At 46.0% G+C, this 19,494-nt stretch overlaps 1 protein-coding gene across 5 annotated transcripts in view; it reads left to right on the forward strand.

Moving 5' to 3' along the window:
* golga1 (golgin A1) overlaps positions 1-19,494 on the forward strand; it is a 46,372-nt gene that overhangs the window by 17,116 nt on the left and 9,762 nt on the right. For 2 of the 5 annotated variants that reach the window (XM_069183152.1, XM_069183153.1), the window contains 13 exons: positions 702-797; positions 1,089-1,184; positions 2,548-2,643; positions 3,531-3,683; positions 3,993-4,088; positions 4,449-4,538; positions 5,277-5,379; positions 7,809-7,969; positions 9,461-9,619; positions 10,167-10,226; positions 10,863-11,033; positions 13,428-13,514; positions 13,827-19,221. In XM_069183152.1, coding sequence (XP_069039253.1) covers positions 702-797; positions 1,089-1,184; positions 2,548-2,643; positions 3,531-3,683; positions 3,993-4,088; positions 4,449-4,538; positions 5,277-5,379; positions 7,809-7,969; positions 9,461-9,619; positions 10,167-10,226; positions 10,863-11,033; positions 13,428-13,514; positions 13,827-13,907 — 1,449 coding nt within the window. In that variant the 3' untranslated portion in view covers positions 13,908-19,221. Of the gene's footprint in view, positions 1-701; positions 798-1,088; positions 1,185-2,547; positions 2,644-3,530; positions 3,684-3,992; positions 4,089-4,448; positions 4,539-5,276; positions 5,380-7,808; positions 7,970-9,460; positions 9,620-10,166; positions 10,227-10,862; positions 11,034-13,427; positions 13,515-13,826; positions 19,222-19,494 lie in introns of those variants that run through there. The other 3 variants (XM_069183149.1, XM_069183151.1, XM_069183150.1) reach the window with 2 other exon arrangements.

A 19,494-nucleotide genomic window follows, 5' to 3' on the forward strand; every position in this document is an offset into this window, starting at 1 on the left:
TGCTCAAATCGGGAGGGGAGAGACAACAAAAAAAAAGAAAAGAAGCCCAAGCAAAGCTAACTGACTCAAAGAAAAATAAACCGACTAGATAGACTGGAACTGGGGGGAAAAAGGAGGTTGTGCCTGAACAATAAGACTGTACCCCAGAAAAGTCTTCCCCTGTCTTGGCTAACTAACCAAACCAAAACGAAAACAAAAAGAAACATTCAACATGTCTTTCCCCATCCCAAGAACCACGCACCGCTCAACTGCAGTCTCGTCTTCCCCTTTTAAATGCTCCCACCTCATCTACGTAATTAATTGGCAACGCCTGGAAAAAGAGGACAAAGCAATTCGGAAAAAAACAATAACACTCCAACCAAGGCCCATCACACTTGGGTTCTGGTAAAACGGGCCCTGGAGAGTTGGTGTGTGCCCTTTGATGGACTGGCATCCCCGTCTAGGGTGTGCCCTGCTTTTCGCCCATTGCTGCCAGGATAGACTCCCTTCTGACCCTGAATTGGCGAAGGCGATTAGAAAATTGATTCATTTCCGCGCCTGTTTTATATTGTTTCACAGAGGAAACGCGTATGTTGTTTTCAGTTGCCTAAAAATGTACACTGCGCCTTGCTAGATCCTGGCTGTACTTCACGATGAAAAGAAACTGAGAGAGAAGTCAAATGTGTAATCTACCGGGTTAAGGTCATTTTCTCTGATCACAGAAATCAGCCCTGAGACAGAAGGTGGAAGAAACCAGGGCACAGCTGCTGAAGACCCGAACGGATCACAGCGACACGGTCAGCCTGCTGGAGACCCAGGTAAAACAGCTGACTGAGACCGACTGAGGCTTTTGGCTTTTGTTAACATACGTCCGTCAGGAAGTTGCAAGGGCACTGTATTGCTATCACAGTGTACATTTTTCATGCAGTGCTTATCGGCAAGGTCAAAGGTGTTGGAGTGTCTTTTTTTTTTTTTTTACTTCTGTAAAATAATTTTCAGACGCATTGTCCTGCTGGGCGTTTCCTACACGATGTGAAAACGGGATGCGAGAAGGTTTAGGTCGATTTTCTTTTGTACATCTGTTACTCTTCCCTGCTTTCGCCCTCCAGATAGCCAAGCTCAACAGCAAGGTCGCGGAAGTCCAGACATTGCTGCAACACAAAGACGAATCGGCGAGGTTGTTGCAAGACAGGAGCAAAGCTCAGGTAATGGTCAAGCTCTCCCGGCCTGGTTTTGGAAGTTCACATCGCCAGTTTCCTACACAGTGTGAAAACAGGATGTGGGAAGGTTTATGTTGACTTGCTGTACACCAATATCAATAGGCAAAAAAAGGAAGAAAGGAACACTGTGCAAGGGGAAGACCACATACATTTTAGAGTGGTTTGAGTTCTCAGCCTTTGTTTATCCTTTGCTGTCTTTCCCCCTCACCACTTACTTTTCAGTATTTTTCATATCAAGTAGTTCAGGTGGGGAGCTGCGTCAGCATGCGTAGGCTGCAAAGGAACAAGTAATAGGTTTATTCCATGCTGAAAAAAAGAAGAAAGGAAACACAACATTTCGGCCGTGGAGCCTTGAAGACACCTGAGAAAGGCTCCACGGCCGAAACGTTGTGTTTTCTTTCTTCTTTTTTTCAGCATGGAATAAACCTATTATTGTTCCTTTTTCATATCAGGGCTAGTCTTCGTGATCAATTAAGAGAGGTTTGGTGGGTGACTTGGAAAAACCACAGCCAGGCTGACTGAGTGATGAGTCCAGTTAAAAAACAGAGCCAGGTGGAGTGGGGATGAGGCATTGAGACTGGCAGTTGACGAAGCTGATGCAGTTTGGCAAAACAAAGTAGTATCGAGTTGAAAAGAAAGTGAGTGTGATGCTCAGATGTACTCCACGCTGAAGAGGTTGAAAGTTTTGGTAGCTGTTGAAAGTTGTTACAGTGGGCAAGTCTGGTGCCTCAGGGTGACACCGGTTCGAGAGTTCAGTAGGAAAGCAAAACCGTCCTTCCAAGTCCGATCTCCTGCAGCCCCCTTTACTGTCATACAAAAGTTTGGTGGACCAGTAGGTGGCGCTCTTACCTCGGGACTACACTTTCCTGTCCAACGCCCCAGTATGGTGACCAGGAACACCGTGCTTTGGGATGTGCTGTTTGGGTAGACATTAAGCCTGACAACTTGATCATTAAAGTAGGTACGAAAACCCTGGTACTCTGGCTGAACGCCACCCTGGATTTGCATAATCCGACCTACCTACATTTCCCACTTAATACAGGATGACTGCCGTGCTTCAACAAAATGGGCACTGCACCTCACTGATGGATGCAGTTGGTCATGTCCTATGTGTAAAGCATCTTTTGGGTTAAATAGGGCTATACACATGCAAAGAATTATTTATAAAATTAAGAAGGATTCAAATGAGCTGTGCAAGGTGAAGGCCAGTTTTAATGGTAGTTTGTCAGTTCACCTTAACTGCAGTTTGGTGACTTTAAGCGGCCAATGTAACCAATAGCAGCAAGTGCTAAAACTGCTTACCAAGAAAGACAGCGTTCATGACGTCTTTGTGGTTTTTTTTCCTTAGGTCAGCGAGCTGGAGCAGCAAATACAAGATTGCAGTGAAAGGTTAAAGAAAAGCGAACAGCAGACAGCTGACAAAGAAGCACACATCCAAAAGCTGGTAAGTGCAGGTGTCCCTGTACAAGTGTGTGATTATCATCCTCTCAAAAAAATAGAAAATATCCCTTGCAGTGTGTCAGTCCTCCTCCAGTTCCAGTTGCTCCTGTAGCCTCATGGCATTGATCCCACTAGTTGCTCACATAAGTCCATGGTGTCAGATACTCGGTTAGCAGCAGCTTATGTAGCTCTGCGTGAGATTTAAGTTGTGTTTCTACAGTTTCTTTGCCCCTGAATTGTACTTCCTTTTGGTATTTACCTGCCAGTCAATTCCTGTAAACACCTGAGGATGTTCGGAGTAACACATTAGCCGGGTCTGCTGTTGCCTTCCACCACGTGCCAAGTATTTGTGGCAAATGTTCCTCATGGCTCTCATGGTAATTTCCTCAATACAGTAAAGACAGCCGGTGGAAAAGCTGTTTTGGGCATTTTAGTAGTACACTGCATTTGAAAATGTCTACTGTAATGTGACTGCAATCAGCAATAAAAAAGATTATATTTTTTGGGGAGGGTTTGGCAAGAAAGTCCTGTCAATAATTAACTCGTGCTTTAAACAATCTAAGATAAGATCAGATCACTTTATTGGCCATATACAAGTTCTTGCATTAGGAATTTGTCTTTCCGCATACCCCAGCTTGCTCTCCATGAGACAGACAGGGAGAGAAGCTTCGGGTCAGAGCGCAGGGTCAGCCATTTATATGGCGCCCCTGGAGCAGTTGGGGTTAAGGGCCTTGCTCAGGGGCCCAACGGAGTAGGATTCCTCTGCCGGCCGTGGGATTCGAACCGGCAACCGTCCAGCCCCAGGCGCCGATCCTGAGCCACAGAGCCACCGCTCCGCCCTGGTTGACGGCCGAGTTCCCATCATGCCGTGTCGATGTGTTTTGCGTCCAGCGTGCCGAGCACGAGGCCGAGAGCAGCCGGCTGCAGCAGCAGATCTCAGCGGGGCGCCAGCAGAGCGCCGAGAAAGTCAGCCGACTGGAGGCCCAGGTCGGCGCCCTGGAGGTGGCCCGGGAGATCGACAGAACAGCCGCCCAGCACAAGATGGTGAGTAATCCAGCCCCTCTTCCTGCGCCGATGAGAGCGCTCGGCGATTGCCCTATTTCCTTTTCAACTGATCGAGCGCGTTAGCTTCCTAGCTCCGCTGAGCCTTATCTGAAACTAACGTCTGACCACTTTGGTTTTCATCTCCATAAACTGCCCAGTGACAGGAGAGAGTCTCCCCCTGGCCAGTTATTTCCCCCAGTTATTTCTGTTGCTTTCAGAACAGCCTCCCTCTTTGTATTTCCACCCTCTTGTCTGTGCCAGGCCTAGCTGGCTGCCCTTCCATCTCATTCCTTTCCTTCCCCCCCCCAGAGTCAGCTGGAGCAGGAGAACGAGAGTCTGAAAGCCAGCAGATTGGAGATGGAAAACACTGTGAGGAGACGAGAGGAGGAGCTGGAGGGTGCAAAGGTGAGGAGGAGCGCTGTGGCCTCTGTGGAGACGAGCTCAAACGTCATGTCTCACACCATCAGGCTAATGCCTGTCTGATGCAGTTCGACTGCCACTTGTTTTCCGTGTTCTCCCTGAATTCTAGATCGATGGTTTCTCCTTAAGATCTTTGAATCTGCAGAATTTTACTGCATACCCCCCTCAAGTTAGGAGTATCAGATTCCAGTTGCTGGATACCCTCAAAGCTTTGGGTGGTGGCTTCTTCTGGGGGAGCACACCGCACAGGCGAGCCCGTTGTGAGGTTTCTCTCGTTTGTCGGTTGTTATACGGACACGATCACGCACACCCCTCCACGCCTTCCGGCCTTGGCCGTTTCCGTAGGCCGAGCTGAGCAGCCGACAGACGGTGAGCGTGGAGATCGCGAAGGCGCTGGAAGAAACCAGGAAACAAAAAGAAGAGCTGCAGGAACAGGTCAGTAGTGCATTGCAAACGGGAAAAATGAATACTGTAAGCATCAACGTAAGTACGATAAAGAATAAAAAAATACATTTCATAACCCTGTTTTTAAGAGTGGTAGGGGTTCTTGCATTGGGATTTTTGGGGATGGAAATTCCATTTTATAAAATCAAGGAATTGCTATTTTTTATTATTATTTTGAATCAGTCATTAAATGGGACTCTGAACACTGGAAAATTCCTGTTTTCGCTCGTGCTGTTGCTGGTACACCACACTTATACTGAACTTATATTCTCCTTCCTTATTTTTTTTCGATTGCATGCATCTGACTCCCTGGTGCAAACGTGGCGTTTACAGCGAGTGGATCTTCTGTGCATTAAGCAGTATATATTGGATCAAACTGTCAGTTGTGAAGAGGAGACCTCCAAAGCACTTTAACAGGCTTCATCTTCAATACAAGCTTTGTTTTTCCTTGTAGATATTGTATGTGATAAAAGAATAGATTGTTTTTGGTTATTGCTCGGGGATTTCAGATGTCAAATAACAGCTAGGTTTTTCCCTATAAGTAAGACAGAAATAAGACCTCCACATAACCTTATCATTGAAGATAATCGGCACACTACATTACCACAGTTCCCTATCCCTCTTTACCTCAGAAAAGCAAAAGGCAATAAGTCAGCGCCTCTTCTTCTTGTCTGTACATGTGCTGTGAACTGTTATGAAGCCCTCTCTTGCTTGAAATGCCTGTTCCAGGTGCTGGAGTTCACTGCAGCTTTGAACGCCAAGGAGCAGTCCCTCCTGGAGAAGACAGAGGAGCTCGGCAAACAAGGGGAGGAAATGACAGCCCTCCGAGAGGGTGAGGGGTAGATCTTCGCCTGTTTCAGTCGCGTCTTGATAGTATTTTGCCATATGTTAGCAGTGATGCAAGGCGCTCTCAGCCAATGAGTTGGTCAGCCAATAGGTGGCACTGTTCCCTCTCTGTGGTAATCTCCCAGACGAATTATTGTAGATCAGTAAACCAGATTTGGGATTCAAATGTTTTGCTTCTTGACCTTCTCAGTATTGCAGGGCCATTCTTTGAAGGGGCTATAATAACAGATAACCTACCACTACAGGCTACCAAAGGTCTTTGTCTCATGGTGGTTAGCTGTGCTGTCTTGCAGTGCTGGGGCCCTGGGTTCAGTCCCAGATCTGGGGGTGCTGTCTGTGTGGAGTTCTCCCCCCCCCGGTTTCTGTGGGTTTCCGCTGGGACCTTCAGTTTCCTCCTACAGTCCAAAGACATGCTGGCAGGCTAATTGGCATCTGGGCAAGTTGGCTCTGAATTGAGCGGGTAGGAAATGGGGAAAAAAAATGGAGAGGTTCCATATTCTCATTAAGGTGATGTGCTTGGGTATACAAAAGGGCTTTCACAGTGTTAGTGGTAAGCAGTCTGGAGGAGAAAAGTAACAGAAAAGTGGGGCTTCGCTTTAAAGATTTATATGCGTAAGGCTGTGCAATAAGGCCTCCTTTAAAGAAAGTCATCATGGTTTTTACTGACCTTAGATCCCTGAAGTCTCCTTGATTGGTGGGGCTTGCCTCACCCTGTATTTCTCATTTAAGAAGAGAATTCCCATCTGGACCTTGATTTTTTGGCTTTTGTTCAGGATTACAAGCAGACTCCTAAGGTGGAAACCCTCCACTTGTCAGTCACAGGTTACGGCCCACAGACGTTTCCTGCTGCCTTTCCCGATGAAAGCTTTCCAAATCTTCTGGTTTGTAACTGGAGAACAGATGAAAAAGAGTGCGTGGAGCTGTGTGGAAGAGGTCTGACGGCACACATTTGCACTTCAGAGAGAATCTTCCCTGCTGTGCTAATTGTGATGTTGATGGCATTATTAATTGGCACTGAACCATCAGAACTAACTGCTGGCTGCCCTGAGATTATCTAAACTCTCATGTTTTCACAATCTTATGTCAAGCCTCTGTGTTTATCGAGTCTTTTTCATGATCAATCTTACTATTACATACTTTACTATGACACCTTTGTGTTCCACGGCCAGGTGTATTAATATTTAGGGACCTGAGAAAATAATGGGAGAAACTGACAACCTGATGATAGTTGGCAATCAGGCTGCCCCAATTGAAGCGCTGAAAAGAATAATTGAGCAATTAACACACCAAGCTACTGCCAAGTTTGAATGCAGCAGAGTAGTATTGTGGGGAAAAAACCTAAAAGACTCAATGCTAAGATTAACTATTAGTGAACAGGGGAGAGAAGGCCACAAGGACCACACTCTGCAATTTTAGTACCGGCTAGTTTTAAACTATTACCACTATTAATGATTAGCATTGTTGACTCGCAGAACTCCAGACCTGGGGTCCTGTCTGTGTGGGGTTTGTACGTTCTCACCCGTTGATTGCCGGGTTAGGGTCCGGCTCCCCTGTGGCTCTGAATTGTGGGTAGGGGGAATTTTGTAAGGCTCTAGTATCAATCTAAAAGCAGTGTTTTGAGAGATGGAGGTTTCCCCAAACACGCCGACCCCTGTACTGAAACACCTCTAAAAGAGCTTTACCATTTCAGATTCCTCACCCCCGTCAGCCCACATGAAAGTTGCCATCTGGGTAGCTCCCCCTGTATAGAACGCAGTGCGGTATTGGCCTAGACATGGTATGTGGCTGTTTCCCGCACGGAAGATAAATTAAGATCACTTTATGGGCCATATACAATTTCTTGCATGAGGAAATTGTCTTTTCGCATTCCCCAGCATGGATATGGATAGTATATGGATAGTGTGTCCATATCTTGGTACAAGCAAATATCTGACTTGTGCAGCACAATGCAAGTGGAGAGATGAACACATACTTGATTCAAGGAGCAAGAGAATCTTATAGACAAGAGGCAGCACCACTATGGAACAAGAGTAGAATCCCCTTGTACTGTGATTGTATTTTTACAAACATGATTAAGAGAGAAGAGAGATAAGATCACTTTATTGGCCATATACAATTACTTGTATTGGGAATTTGTCTTTTGGCATTCCCCAGCTTGCTCTCCAGGAGACAAACAGACCGAGAGAGAAGCTTGGGGTCAGAGCGCAGGGTCAGACATTAACATGGCGCCCCTGGAGCAGCTGGGGTTAAAGGCTTTGCTCAGGGGCCCAACGGCGTAGGATTCCTCTGTCGGCCACAGGATTCGAACCGGCAACCTCCCAGCCACAGGCGCAGGTTCTTAGCCACAGGGCCACCGCATCGCCCACTATCCCCTGGGCCCCCAAACTCAGTGTGCCTTTCGCCTTTCGTTCGCAGAGCTGCACGCCGCGCAGACCAGACTGGCAGAGCTGCAGGCCGAGATGGAGAAGCAGCAGGGCTCTGCGGCAGACAGAGAGAGAGACGCCGGGACGCAGCTCAGCAGCCTCAGACAGGAGGTGTTGACTCAGACACAGCAGCTGGAGGCGTGCCAATCACAGGCAGGTTCCGTTGCTGGTGTTTCGGCATCATCGGAGTGGGCGAAGGGGGGGCAACAGGCTCACAGGTTCCCATTTTAGGAACACGCGGAGAAAAAAAATGCACCGAAAGCCGAATCTACACAAGTGATTCAACCGTCTAGGTCTTGATTAGACAAACAGCACGGCACACCTTTTTATTTTTAGCTGCGAGGTTTCTCAGCGGCCGCAGTCGCTTGAAATCTGCGGTTCATCTAAAATAAACTAGAGGAGCTGAGAGGGCCACACCTGAATGCAGTGTGGATTTAGTTTTAGTTTTTATTTCATTTGAGTTTTCGTTTTATTTCATTGGACGGCTCGTGCCTGTCTGACCCCATGGATGTGCTCTAGAAAAAGTGGCGAGATTGCATTAGCTAGTTTCCTATAGGAACTAATCTGTACAGGGTGGGGGATGAGCTTGAATTCAAGCTCAAAATCCACTCGTTTAAAAATTGTACTGCCTTATGATGACTCATATACAGAAAAGGAAGTAATGACAGGCAGCACAGTGGCTATTACTGGTTCACTAGTAGTTAGTAGTTAAAGTAGTAAAGTAGGGAGCTGCGTCAGCATGCGTAGGCTGCAAAGGACAGGTAACGGGTTTATTCCCTGCTGAAAAGACCAGAAAGGAAACTCAACGTTTCGGCTGTGGAGCCTTCTTGGTTAATACTATTTATACTAGTTAGTAGTTAATACTAGTTATATCACTGGTGAGGGATAGATTCCATAAGCATGGTGGCACAGTGCTCAGCATTGCTGCCTCAGAGCGCTGGGGCCCTGGGTTCAATTCTGGACCTGGGGTGCTGTCTGTGTGGAGTTTGTATGTTCCTCTGACTGCTCTGGTTTCCTCCCACAGTCCAAAGTTTTAACTATTTCAACTTTGTTTAAAGTGTTTTAATTCGTTTAACTGGCTTCTGGGAAAACTGGCCCTGCTGTGAGTGTGTGAGTGTGTGAGTGTGTGAGTGTGTGAGTGTGTGAGTGTGTGAGTGTGTGAGTGTGTGAGTGTGTGAGTGTGTGAGTGTGTGAGTGTGTGTGAGCCCAGTGATGGAATGGCGTCCCATCCAGGGTGTATCCTGCCTTGTGCCCGTTGCTTGCTGGGATAGGCTCCGGCTCCACCCCTGACCCTGAAGTAGTGACAGGTTAGTTAAAGAAATGTGGGCGGCCGAGAGGAAATAGGTAAGGCAGCCGAAAGAGAAAACGGATGAACTACAGGGCAAACACTAGTACAGTTTGCTGTCATCTCCCCTGCCTTTGTCCTGCTTCTCATTACTCTCCCAGCTGTAGCACTCCTCACCCTCACCCTCCCAACTCGCTCTTTCTAGAGGGCACCAGGACCAGACAGCCATCGGCGCGCACTAGTCTGAGCCCGGCCCCCGTTTCTAACATGGTGCTCAGCCGGATCGGTGTTCGCTTGCAGCCACAGTCTTCCTGACCCGGGGGTGTGGGGGGGCGCTGTCTCGATTTTCCGCAAGGCAGGTGGCAGATCTCGAAGAGGAGGTGCAGACCCTCCACGGACGGTTGCGTGCCCAGGTGGATTGTGGGAAGGAGCAAAATGGAGCCGTGACGGCAGACGACGTGGCGCACGTTCAGAAGATGAACAGAGAGCTGGAGCAGCAGTTGGCTGAGAAAAATAAGGTGTGTGGGATGGGGGGGGGGGGGAGGGGGACAGGTAGTTTATTACTGTGATTTAACAAATTCCTTTTAGAATTTCTGGATATGTTGTACGCTTTGAACATGCTTACAAAGACTTTCAGAAATAATACTGCACCTTAAAATCGTTGGACTCATGTCAATGTGGACAGGTTTTCAAATTTGGGCATTTCTCTGGGACAGTGCCTTGGTGCAAGATGTGCTCTGGGAGGCTTGTACTTGATCGAGTGTCAAGAATCTACAGGCAGCTTCCTTGGCATCAAACCAAACAAAGTGCTGTATCTAGGAAAGACTCTTCAAGAAAACAGGGATGAAAATGCTGCGAGGCATGAAAATCTGGAAAGATTGTTGTTGATACTGTTAATATTTAATCCTTCCACAGATCAAGCTCTGTATGAGTATCTGACTTAATTGGATGAGTGTTGTTTAAAGACATCCTCCAGTTCTTCCCCACTGGGCTAGTGGGGCATGTGATGTTGACACAAGTTTCCTTGGACCTGGGCTTAGCAGCTGAAACAATCTTGTCTTGCAGATGATAAAGCAGCTGCAGCAGAGGATGAGTGAGCTGAAGAGGACCCTGCAGAAGGAGCTGGTATGCTGTGGTATCTGCCCAGTGCCTTAGAGTCTGGGCTGAGGCATTTGTCAGCCAGGATCAGTAAGCATGTGGCGTGGGGTCAAGAGGAAAATAACTTGTCTTTCCCTTGCGGAAACTGCACACCGGTTCTGCCCCGGAGACCGCTGACATTACCCATTCAGCGTAAGGAAATGGGATTCGAGGTTTGGACATTCCGACGAATACTTCATAGGCACTTGTGGAAGGATAATTTAGGGTTTGTGCAGCCCACAAGATCACTGTTTTTTTGAGCATTGCATTAACATCCATAAATTATGGCTAAGAAATGCCCGATTTGCACTCCAGAGTTTTGTAATTAAGCCTTTTCGGCTTTTTAAATGTCTTATTCTGAATTTTGAAAAAACATCTTTGGCGTTTCGTGCGTGAACTCGGAAGTCTCCAGTACAAAAGAACTCGAGATCCAATCGCGCAACGTTTCGGTTTAATTAAGTGTAGAGCGCAGCTGGAATCAAGCGAGCAGGTGATAAGGAAACAGAATGTGTGAAAGGGGAATGAAAGTATCCCGAAGCTAATCCTAACCACACTATTAATCCCTACACTGAGAGCGCGGGGGGCGTGGCGTCGTTTTTGAGCGCAGCCTGTGTTTTGGTGCAGAGGCTGAAGCCGGACGCGGAGGGGGCCGAAGGGAGGGAGAGGCCGTGCGCCGAGGCCCCGGCGGCCAGCGCCACCGTCACCAATAACTCGGACCTCAACGACTCGCGGGAGATCAACTTCGAGTACCTCAAGCACGTCGTGCTGAAGTTCATGTCTTCCAGCGATGCGGAGGTGAGTGTTCAGGGCCCCTGGGCCGTTCAGGGGGGGTGAGACGCAGAATCCTCCGGCCCCCCTTTCTCCGGTCGAACTCCGAGCCGCAGCCCACCCCCACCTACCCGTGGGGGAAGTTGAGTTCCCCGTTCCCATCGCATTCCTGAGAGGGAGCCGCGTTGTTTCCGAGCGGAAGAGCTGCTGCGTTGGGCGGCCGACGACCTCAAAAAAATCGAGTTGGGGTTGCTGGTCAGTCGCGCAGAGTAGCCAGAGAGGCGCTCGGTCACAATCCCACAGGTGGCGGCTTCGCACCCTGGGCTCCTCGGCCAAGCACAGACCCCACACGTCTGAACCCGCGGCCCCTCTCCGACCGAGCAGGACCACTGCTGCGGTGACGCATCGTCATCTGGCAGGAAATTAATTGACCGTGGTGGAAATGGAAAAAGGAAGTGCTTTTGATAGCCGGGCTTTTGTTACGTTTCTTAATGAAGCTCGTGTGTGGAGCTGTTTTTAATGACAGGAATTTCCATTTGACTGTGGAAGTGGGGAAAAACCTGGAAAAATGGCTGCCTTGATATCCTGGATATCAAGGATAATCCCTCGTCATAGACTGAGTAATAACAATCAGAATTTGAGCTTTTATGTGGAAAGGACAGCTTAGTTTTTAAACCCCCGTTCTGCACCCAAATAGAGAAGATTTGAGACTGTCAGCAGTGTCTATGTAGTCGTTACTTTTCACATTCTCCTTCATGGGGTGCCCTTGCAGGCTGACAGTAGTCATTAGGATTCAGAAAAGCCGCATGAGGCTGAAGAGAAGGTTTCAAGTTTCAAAGCTTGCTTTAGTCACCATAAAAAAACACAGGCTGAGAATTTCCTCGGCAGGATCTTAATTAAAAAAAGAAACAGAATCGAGAGAAGTCAGAAGCCAGTGCCGATCAGAAGCAGCAAACAAGAAGAAACATATTCTGGTGGTTATAGTGAATTTGTGGAGCATAAAATAGAATAATTAGGGTCTCCAAGGGCCCTGGAATGAGCAAGCATAGTTACTCGCTTTGAATTTTATCAATATCTAGAGTCCATACAGGTGAAGCTATTGGTGTACTGACCTCAGGATACGTGTTTATCTTAAAAGCTTATCCAACTGCAGACTAGGCCTCGGGGAAAAAAAGGCAGCTTTCTTAATGTATTTCAAAAATCATGCTAGCTGTAAATAAAAATAAACTTAAGAAAACATTCGTAATTATTTCCGTATCTGTGAAAAAAGTAACCTTGTACTATGCTTGCAAACTAATCACACCCCTCTTGCACAAGATTAATAGTGACTTTTTTCCACTGTAGAATTTTAAATTGCTTTCTCTATTGCAGTGGCAGTCCCAGAAATGTTAAGAGCTCAGTTCAAACAGTATGTCCATTCGAAACAGTCTTTCAGTAGGTGGTTTACCCTGCATATTTTTGGGTACAGGCTTTGCATATAGTCCATCTCTCAGCAGCAGGACAGCTCTGGGTGTGTCCAGAGTTCGGTGGGCGGGGCTAAGGTTCAGTGGGCGGGGCTAAGGTCTGGTGGGCGGGTCTAAGACTCAATGAGAGGGCCTCTGTGCTGAGGAATGTTTCACGTGTCACGAGACATAACTTACATATGCAGCCAATATCATTTACATTGAAATTCTCGTGTTTCTAGTCTTGTGGGTTTGAGGACAGTGTAGGGTAGCAGTGAAGGTTCTAAAACAGGCCTATTATCAGTGTCAGTTCAGAGAGTGTTGCACCTGTCATAACTCTGCACGCTACCTGGAGCCTGAAAAAGATGAATCTGTACTTTTATATATCATAATAGGAAATTTAGTACACTTTTAATTCTTCAATAGCCCCAGCTTTAACCATAGCCAATATGGGCCATGTCTTTTTTTGCTGCAAAAACACACATTTCTGTGGTTCATACTCATTTCCAAGTCCATATAACAAAGAAATAATACATCTACACACTTGCATTAAATGGGTGCTCTCGAGAAGTACACAAACAGTAGAATAAAGGAACCTGCTAGAAAAAACATTAACTCACTGTATGAGAAGATAGAGGCAAAGACGTTTTGGAAAATCAGTGCTTGCTCTCTTTTTATTCTATGAATAAAAAAAAATATATTTTGCTTGGGAATTATTCTTTAATCATTTAGCAGCAACCTCTCCCTAAGTGTTCCGATCAAAGTCCTATTGACACTTTCAGTGTAAACATCTCGTGTTACTGCTCTGAAGAGCTGCTTTACCTTAAAGTTTGATCTTGGAACGAAACAGACCAACAAATTCCAATAGTCTTCTTCTACATGCTCTCCACACGCGCGGAGACGTCTCTTTGCAGTGATGTCCGAGAGCAGTAAAAGTTCTCGTTTCTCTCCTTCCCCACCCCCTCCCTCCCTCTCCCAGGCGTACCAGCTGATAAAGGCCGTATCTGTGCTGCTGAATTTCACGCGGGAGGAGGAGAACATGCTGAAGGAGACTCTGGAGTACAAGGTGAGATGGCGCCTCCGCCTGGGAACGGTCCTCCTGTGATTCTCACAGTCCTGTGCTCTGATTGGCTGAAGCACGTGGGCCGGAAACAGGGACGGGTTTGGCGTCGCAGTCTTCAGCGCACCCTGACAAGACGGCACGCGGATCAGCCTGAGATATGAGCCGCTTTAGCCGATATTCCGGGAAACCGCCGGTCAAGATCCTTGGGTCAATTAGCTGCCGATTACCAAACGAGCTAGACAGCCTCCTCTTGTTGGCACCTGTTCTCGGTACGGCCTCGGTCACTGTGCCTGTTTTACTTCCCCTTGCTTTCAGATGTCGTGGTTTGGATCGAAACCCGCGCCCAAGGGCATCGTGCGCCCCTCGATTTCCGGAGCCCCCGCGCACTGGAGCTGAGGTATCTCTCCCCCCGGCAGCCTGGACTGGGAAAGCTGCAGACCCCCAGCCCCCCCCCCCTTCCGCGCCCCCCCCGCTGCCCGGTCCACCCACTTTTCCAGCTGGCGCCCCGTCACTGTTCCAACGGTGTTTTAGCAGAAGACTTCAGTTTTTAAACTTGGTTTACAGCTATTTAAGAACTTTATACCGGAGAATCCTGTTATGTAGATTGACGGTCTCTTCTGAGGACAAGTTATCCCGTCTTTCTCTCTTCTGGGAGCGACGCCGTGAGTTAGTCACAGTGGAGGCGGGGTAGCATAATAGGCCGCTGCGAAAGGGATGGCTATCGTTTTATGCGATTTTACGTTTTTTTAGGAGTGATTCTGTTCTATTGCAATCAAAAAGGTCGGTCCCTTCTTCTCAGACTGAATTTTTTTTTTTGTTTTTCCTCTGGGGACTAAGGTTGTTTTGTTTTTGGTTTTTTTGCACACGGAAAACCTCCCACCTGTCTTTGTTTTTAAGAAAAGCGAGCCGATATCCGTCTTGCAGAGCTGGAAGATCTGGAAAATAGAGGTGGATAATTTATCGATGAAGGCAGCTCCACCATCTCTGTAGCCCATTGCTGTCCTTCTCTAATGCCTTCCTGTTGGACTTTAAACCCCGAGTTCGAGAGTACTTCCCCCACGAGTGACCTGTTTAACTGTACCACTGGGCTTCTGCTTCATCTCTTAGCTTGAAGGGCTTTGATGGATTCTTCAACTCCGTAGCCTTAATGCAGAAGTGACAGCTCTGGCAACCAGACTGGAGCTTCGCGCAGAGGTGGTTAAAACTGTGCAACTGTGCTCCTGGGCTGAGCAGCCACGCTTCCAATGCCAAAGGCTTTGGGTTGGGATCTGGCCCGCTGGATGAAGGCCACAATTGCGTTGCTTTTATATCCGGTTCTATATTTTGTGTGATGGGTACTTTAGCCTGTTTTTTTTTTTTTTTCCGGGAAGGTGGGTAACCCCCAGATGACAATAACCGGCTTCACCAAAAAATGGTCCTGATTAACCAGCCCGGCATTGCTACGGTACAGCTGATCACGGCATCCTGTCCTTAGCCTTTCTCTTGTATGGGAAGGCCTGGCTTAGTGTTTTTTGTAAAAACTTAATTGGATTCCTTTACGCAGTGAAAGGGTCCCAGAGTGAGTGTATTTGGAGCCATCCGGTAGCGAGCCTCCTTCTGAGACATTGTTCAGCCTCATATCATAGCAGTCGCAGCTTCGGTTGAGCGGACACATGCCTGTGCATGTTTGTAGGCAGGCTTCGTCTGCAGACAGCGGTCCATTGCTTCTTTGAGTTGATGAGCACTTTTTACATCGCAAGCAAAAGGCTTCCTCCCCGCTTGGAAGGAGGGCCACAGTGCTTGTTTAGATCATGGATGGATCATGATCTCCGATCCTGGATGGCTGGGTTTGGAATCGAGTGATCGGGGACATGCTGTGTCTGATGGGTGTTGCGCCAGATCCACAGTGTGATTAATTTATCTGTTATCAATAGCCACGGAAAGGCGGCTTCGCTTGCGACAGCGCACTGTGGAAGGGGGAACAGGTTCCGTGAAGATGACTGCAGTTCGTTCACAAAGATATTCAGTGTCATTCTGAGAGTGCGTGGATGGGCTGAGTCACATCAGCATCAAGATGTGCGCACACAGTTTGCACATGTCTTGTGTGCTCTTACCCCACAGAAATGGGATCATTTTCACCCTTGGCAATGCCCGGTTTTAACCTGATGCGTTCATACAATTGTTAGAATGCCTAAAACAGAGTTCTGGTCTTCTGAATATACGTACATACCTATAGTCACGTGTGAAAATCTAAAATGCCTTCTGTTATGTGAAGACGACGACATCAGACTTCTAAAAATCACATGATTTGCCCATTATTCGCTGCTCTGCTACCCTTTTTCGTCCCTCAGTTTTAAATTCGTTGCACGACCAACTTATTATACAAGTCGGGCCGAAGGGAAAAACAAAACGCTTTGCTGATTTCCAGTGGGCGAGGTTGTGTGACAATCGACAAGACTCCAACGTGTTAGATTACATTTGTCCGACTGCTGTAACTAAGCATCTCTCGACTGAAAAAAATGACAGCTGTAAAAAATATCTTGAAACATTTCTCACTTTTTTGCTGCTTTCCTCTCTACATTTCACTTGTTCTGTCACTGCAGAAATGGATTTTCCCTTTTTACTTCATAGACAGAAATTAAAGTGCTTTGTAGCTGCTTGACGTTATAGCTTTTGCAATATTGTAATTTAATATATCATCTGTTGTACATTTTATTGAAGATGGTCTGTGGACTGCCACTTAACTCTGTTAAGGTTGTTATACCACCCAAGCTAACTAACCACATTGATCTTTTGGAATGTCTTCTCCAGAATGACTGGTAGGATTGGCATGGAGGGAGGGGAAAATATTATCTTAATGATCCCTTGATGTCTGGGTACCATGCAGTCCCATCTGTGGGACTTGGTGTGCTTGTCCCTCCCCCAGGTGATGTGGGTGTTGAAGCGAATACAGACTGTTCCTCTCTTCATTACTCAACTTTCTCTTTTCCTGAGAGCCATGTGCAGCTTTTTTGTCTTAACGTTTCAAAAGAGGTGACTGGTTATTCATGTAGGTGTTTTATTTAGGGCGGCATCGTGGCGCAGCTGTAGTATCGCTGCCTCTCAGCGCTGGGGTCCTGGGTTCAGTTCCTGGGGTTGCTGTCTGTGTTGAGTTTGTACATTTTTCAATGGGGATTTCCGTGGGGATTTCCTCTAGGTGCTCCGGTTTCTGTAGTCTCGAAGGCTTTTGCACAATCAGGATATTGTCTGTAAACCGCAGAACTAGACACTGGGGTAGGGCGATACAAAAAGTTCTGCAATTGAAAATTCAAGATCTAAACGTTTGAACTCCTTGCAATGGTATTTAGGACTGCTGATTGTAGTACGCTAGTTTCGCTGGGTCTTAATGGAGTTCACCTTGTGTCAGGCTCAATACGTGAGGTCTGCGTGCGCACTCAGTACTGGTGAACGATAAACCTCTAGGCATTTTTGTTTCCTTTCTATCCATTTAGTAAGGCGAAGCTTCACAAATCTCAACACTTTACTATTGCCCATCTCCCGGCTCCTTCAGGCTCCTTGGCCCTCAGAATGAACACTCTCCAGTGTTTAGGTGAGAATTGGGAGCAGAAGGTGCAATGGATCGTGGGTATTGATTAGCTTTGTCTAAGGGCGATGCTGCAGACGGAGCCCAGGATTCTCATTTCACCTTTTCGCAGATATCAGTCGGCTTGCACTTGACTTCGCTCGTTTCCTATTTCAAGGGTCGAAGGCCACCAGAACCTTTTTAAAATGCTGTAGGAAACAGACTTGTGTGAATGACTTTGCAAATGCAGTCCTTCCAAAGTGTGCACAGGATGTGGGTCTGGTCAGCTCGGTATATAAAAGGTAGATATGTTCTGTCACGCAGAGGAAATTCAGTTTTTGTGAACAAGGCACATGTGACAGCCAGCTGTCCGTGTGTTGCGATTTGTTTGCAGCCGGAAATATCAAAATTACTTTTATCCATTATGGATTACTGTATATCTGATCATCGTGATTACAGGTTATATAATAAAGCAAGAAATTTCCTGGTCTGATGGTCTAGTATTATTATACTTGTTATACTATACTGAATGATTCTAGAAAATCTAGGCTTATTTGACAAAAACACCACTCAGAACATGGCTACATTCAGATCTGTGATCTTTCAAATATTATTTTTGGGTAATACGTTTTGCCATTAATCATTCACTATTTCTGTTTAGAGCGCATTTCCAAGATTATGAGTTGACTTTTTATTTTGGTTCAATATTGTGGTTCCATTTCAACAGGTAGGCGTTGTCTTGAAGTTCATGTTGTATCTTAGCCCCTTGTCTTTAAATAATAGCTTATGAAGTTAACACAATTAGAAAAACAAACAGAACCAGAGCAGCTGCTTTAGCTAAGGGTGTTGGGTTTGCTTTCAAATATAAATTTAAAAAAATCTCAATCATAATTGAAAATAATATAGACGGTCACACCCTGTCTACCTTTGTATTTATAAAATACATTCCGTATGATGATCAATATATGATCAGTACTGTACATAAGAGGAAATTATAAATCATTGGATGTATAGGAGCGATAGCAGTATTTATATCAGTATTTAACCCACCTTCATGGAAGGATTTATCTCAAACTAAGCACAAGTTTAGACTTTTTTTTTACGTCTGAACATTGCTGCTTGCATCTCTAACAGACTGTGCTAAATGATATATTAGTATGTAATGAACCAAAAAACACTGCTCCGGCTGGAATGAATTCATGTAGGAGTTTTAACCTTAAGCACTGGTTCAATCAAGGGTAGGTGTAATGTTAAAACATGGCATTTCGAGTTGACTTTCTTTTTTTTTTTAAAGTAAAGCTTTGTAACATAATCGTGTTGGACCTGGTGCATGATGTCAGGGGTGTTACTCATTTAGTGCTCAGCTGTGCTGAGTTGGTGGAGTTCAGGATTCCTGAGAGCACTACTGGTGAGAAAATGATGACTGCATTTATCATTCCTTCTGTCGGACGTGCTCCCTTCTTTGGGGCGAAAGGTGGGGTAAAGTTTTTATTTGTACATTCCAATGGAGGAAAACAAAACATCTAAATATAAACTGGACAATACACTATATAAATGTATATACATATGGATTGAAAAAAATACGTTTGGCGATGTAAACAGAAATATTTGAAAAGGCGTTTATAATTAGAGCTTTTTTAGATACCTGACAAAAGCTTAATTTTTGCACACTGCTGTTCACCTTTCTCTCTTGTACGCTGTATATATCTCCCTTGTGATCTTTCAGTCACAGCTGAGAAGATGCTTTTATCTTTTGAGTTGGATGACAACCTGTTAATACGAAAGATTGTTCTGTGGCACGTTCTGACAGAACTGCCAATACAAATCTTCCTGCCTTTAGTACTGCTACTTCTACTACTAATAGTATTGAGTGTTGATTTTCTATTTGTGTTGGCGTGGCCTGAACTCTGCAGAGGATAATATAATGGTGTATATTCCGAGAATGACTAATGCACTTTTTAACATGTATGCTGAAGTCAGTCCAGATTGTGAACTGCCACTGAATTCACTTTTGTTCGGGTTCTGTTTTGCTTTTTCCATATTTGGTGTTCTAAAGAAAAAAATGGACAGCATATTGTGAAATTCTGATTTGATTTTTGTTTTGTTTTTGTTTTTTGGGGGGGGGGGGTCGGGAATAATTTGTAGATGTTATTTTTGATTAAACTTATACAAACGTCAACAATTACTGTTTTTTCTTTGGCAAGAGTCGAGCGCAAACCAGGCTTTGTAAAACCACATGAGCAACTGATGGATTCATTTACACATACCCACAGACCGTGAGTTGGCTGATGCTTTTGTTCTATGTGACCTACATTTATACGCATCTATACCTCTAGATTTTAAATATATTTACCAAATACTAAGTATGTGACTGAAGGGGACCTTAACCTCTGTCAAGGTCCTCTCCTGAAACATACTGAGCACATCTACAGTACACTAACC

The sequence above is a fragment of the Lepisosteus oculatus genome, chromosome 24, assembly GCF_040954835.1.
Source record: "Lepisosteus oculatus isolate fLepOcu1 chromosome 24, fLepOcu1.hap2, whole genome shotgun sequence".
In the NCBI taxonomy this organism is placed as follows: Eukaryota; Metazoa; Chordata; class Actinopteri; order Semionotiformes; family Lepisosteidae; genus Lepisosteus; species Lepisosteus oculatus.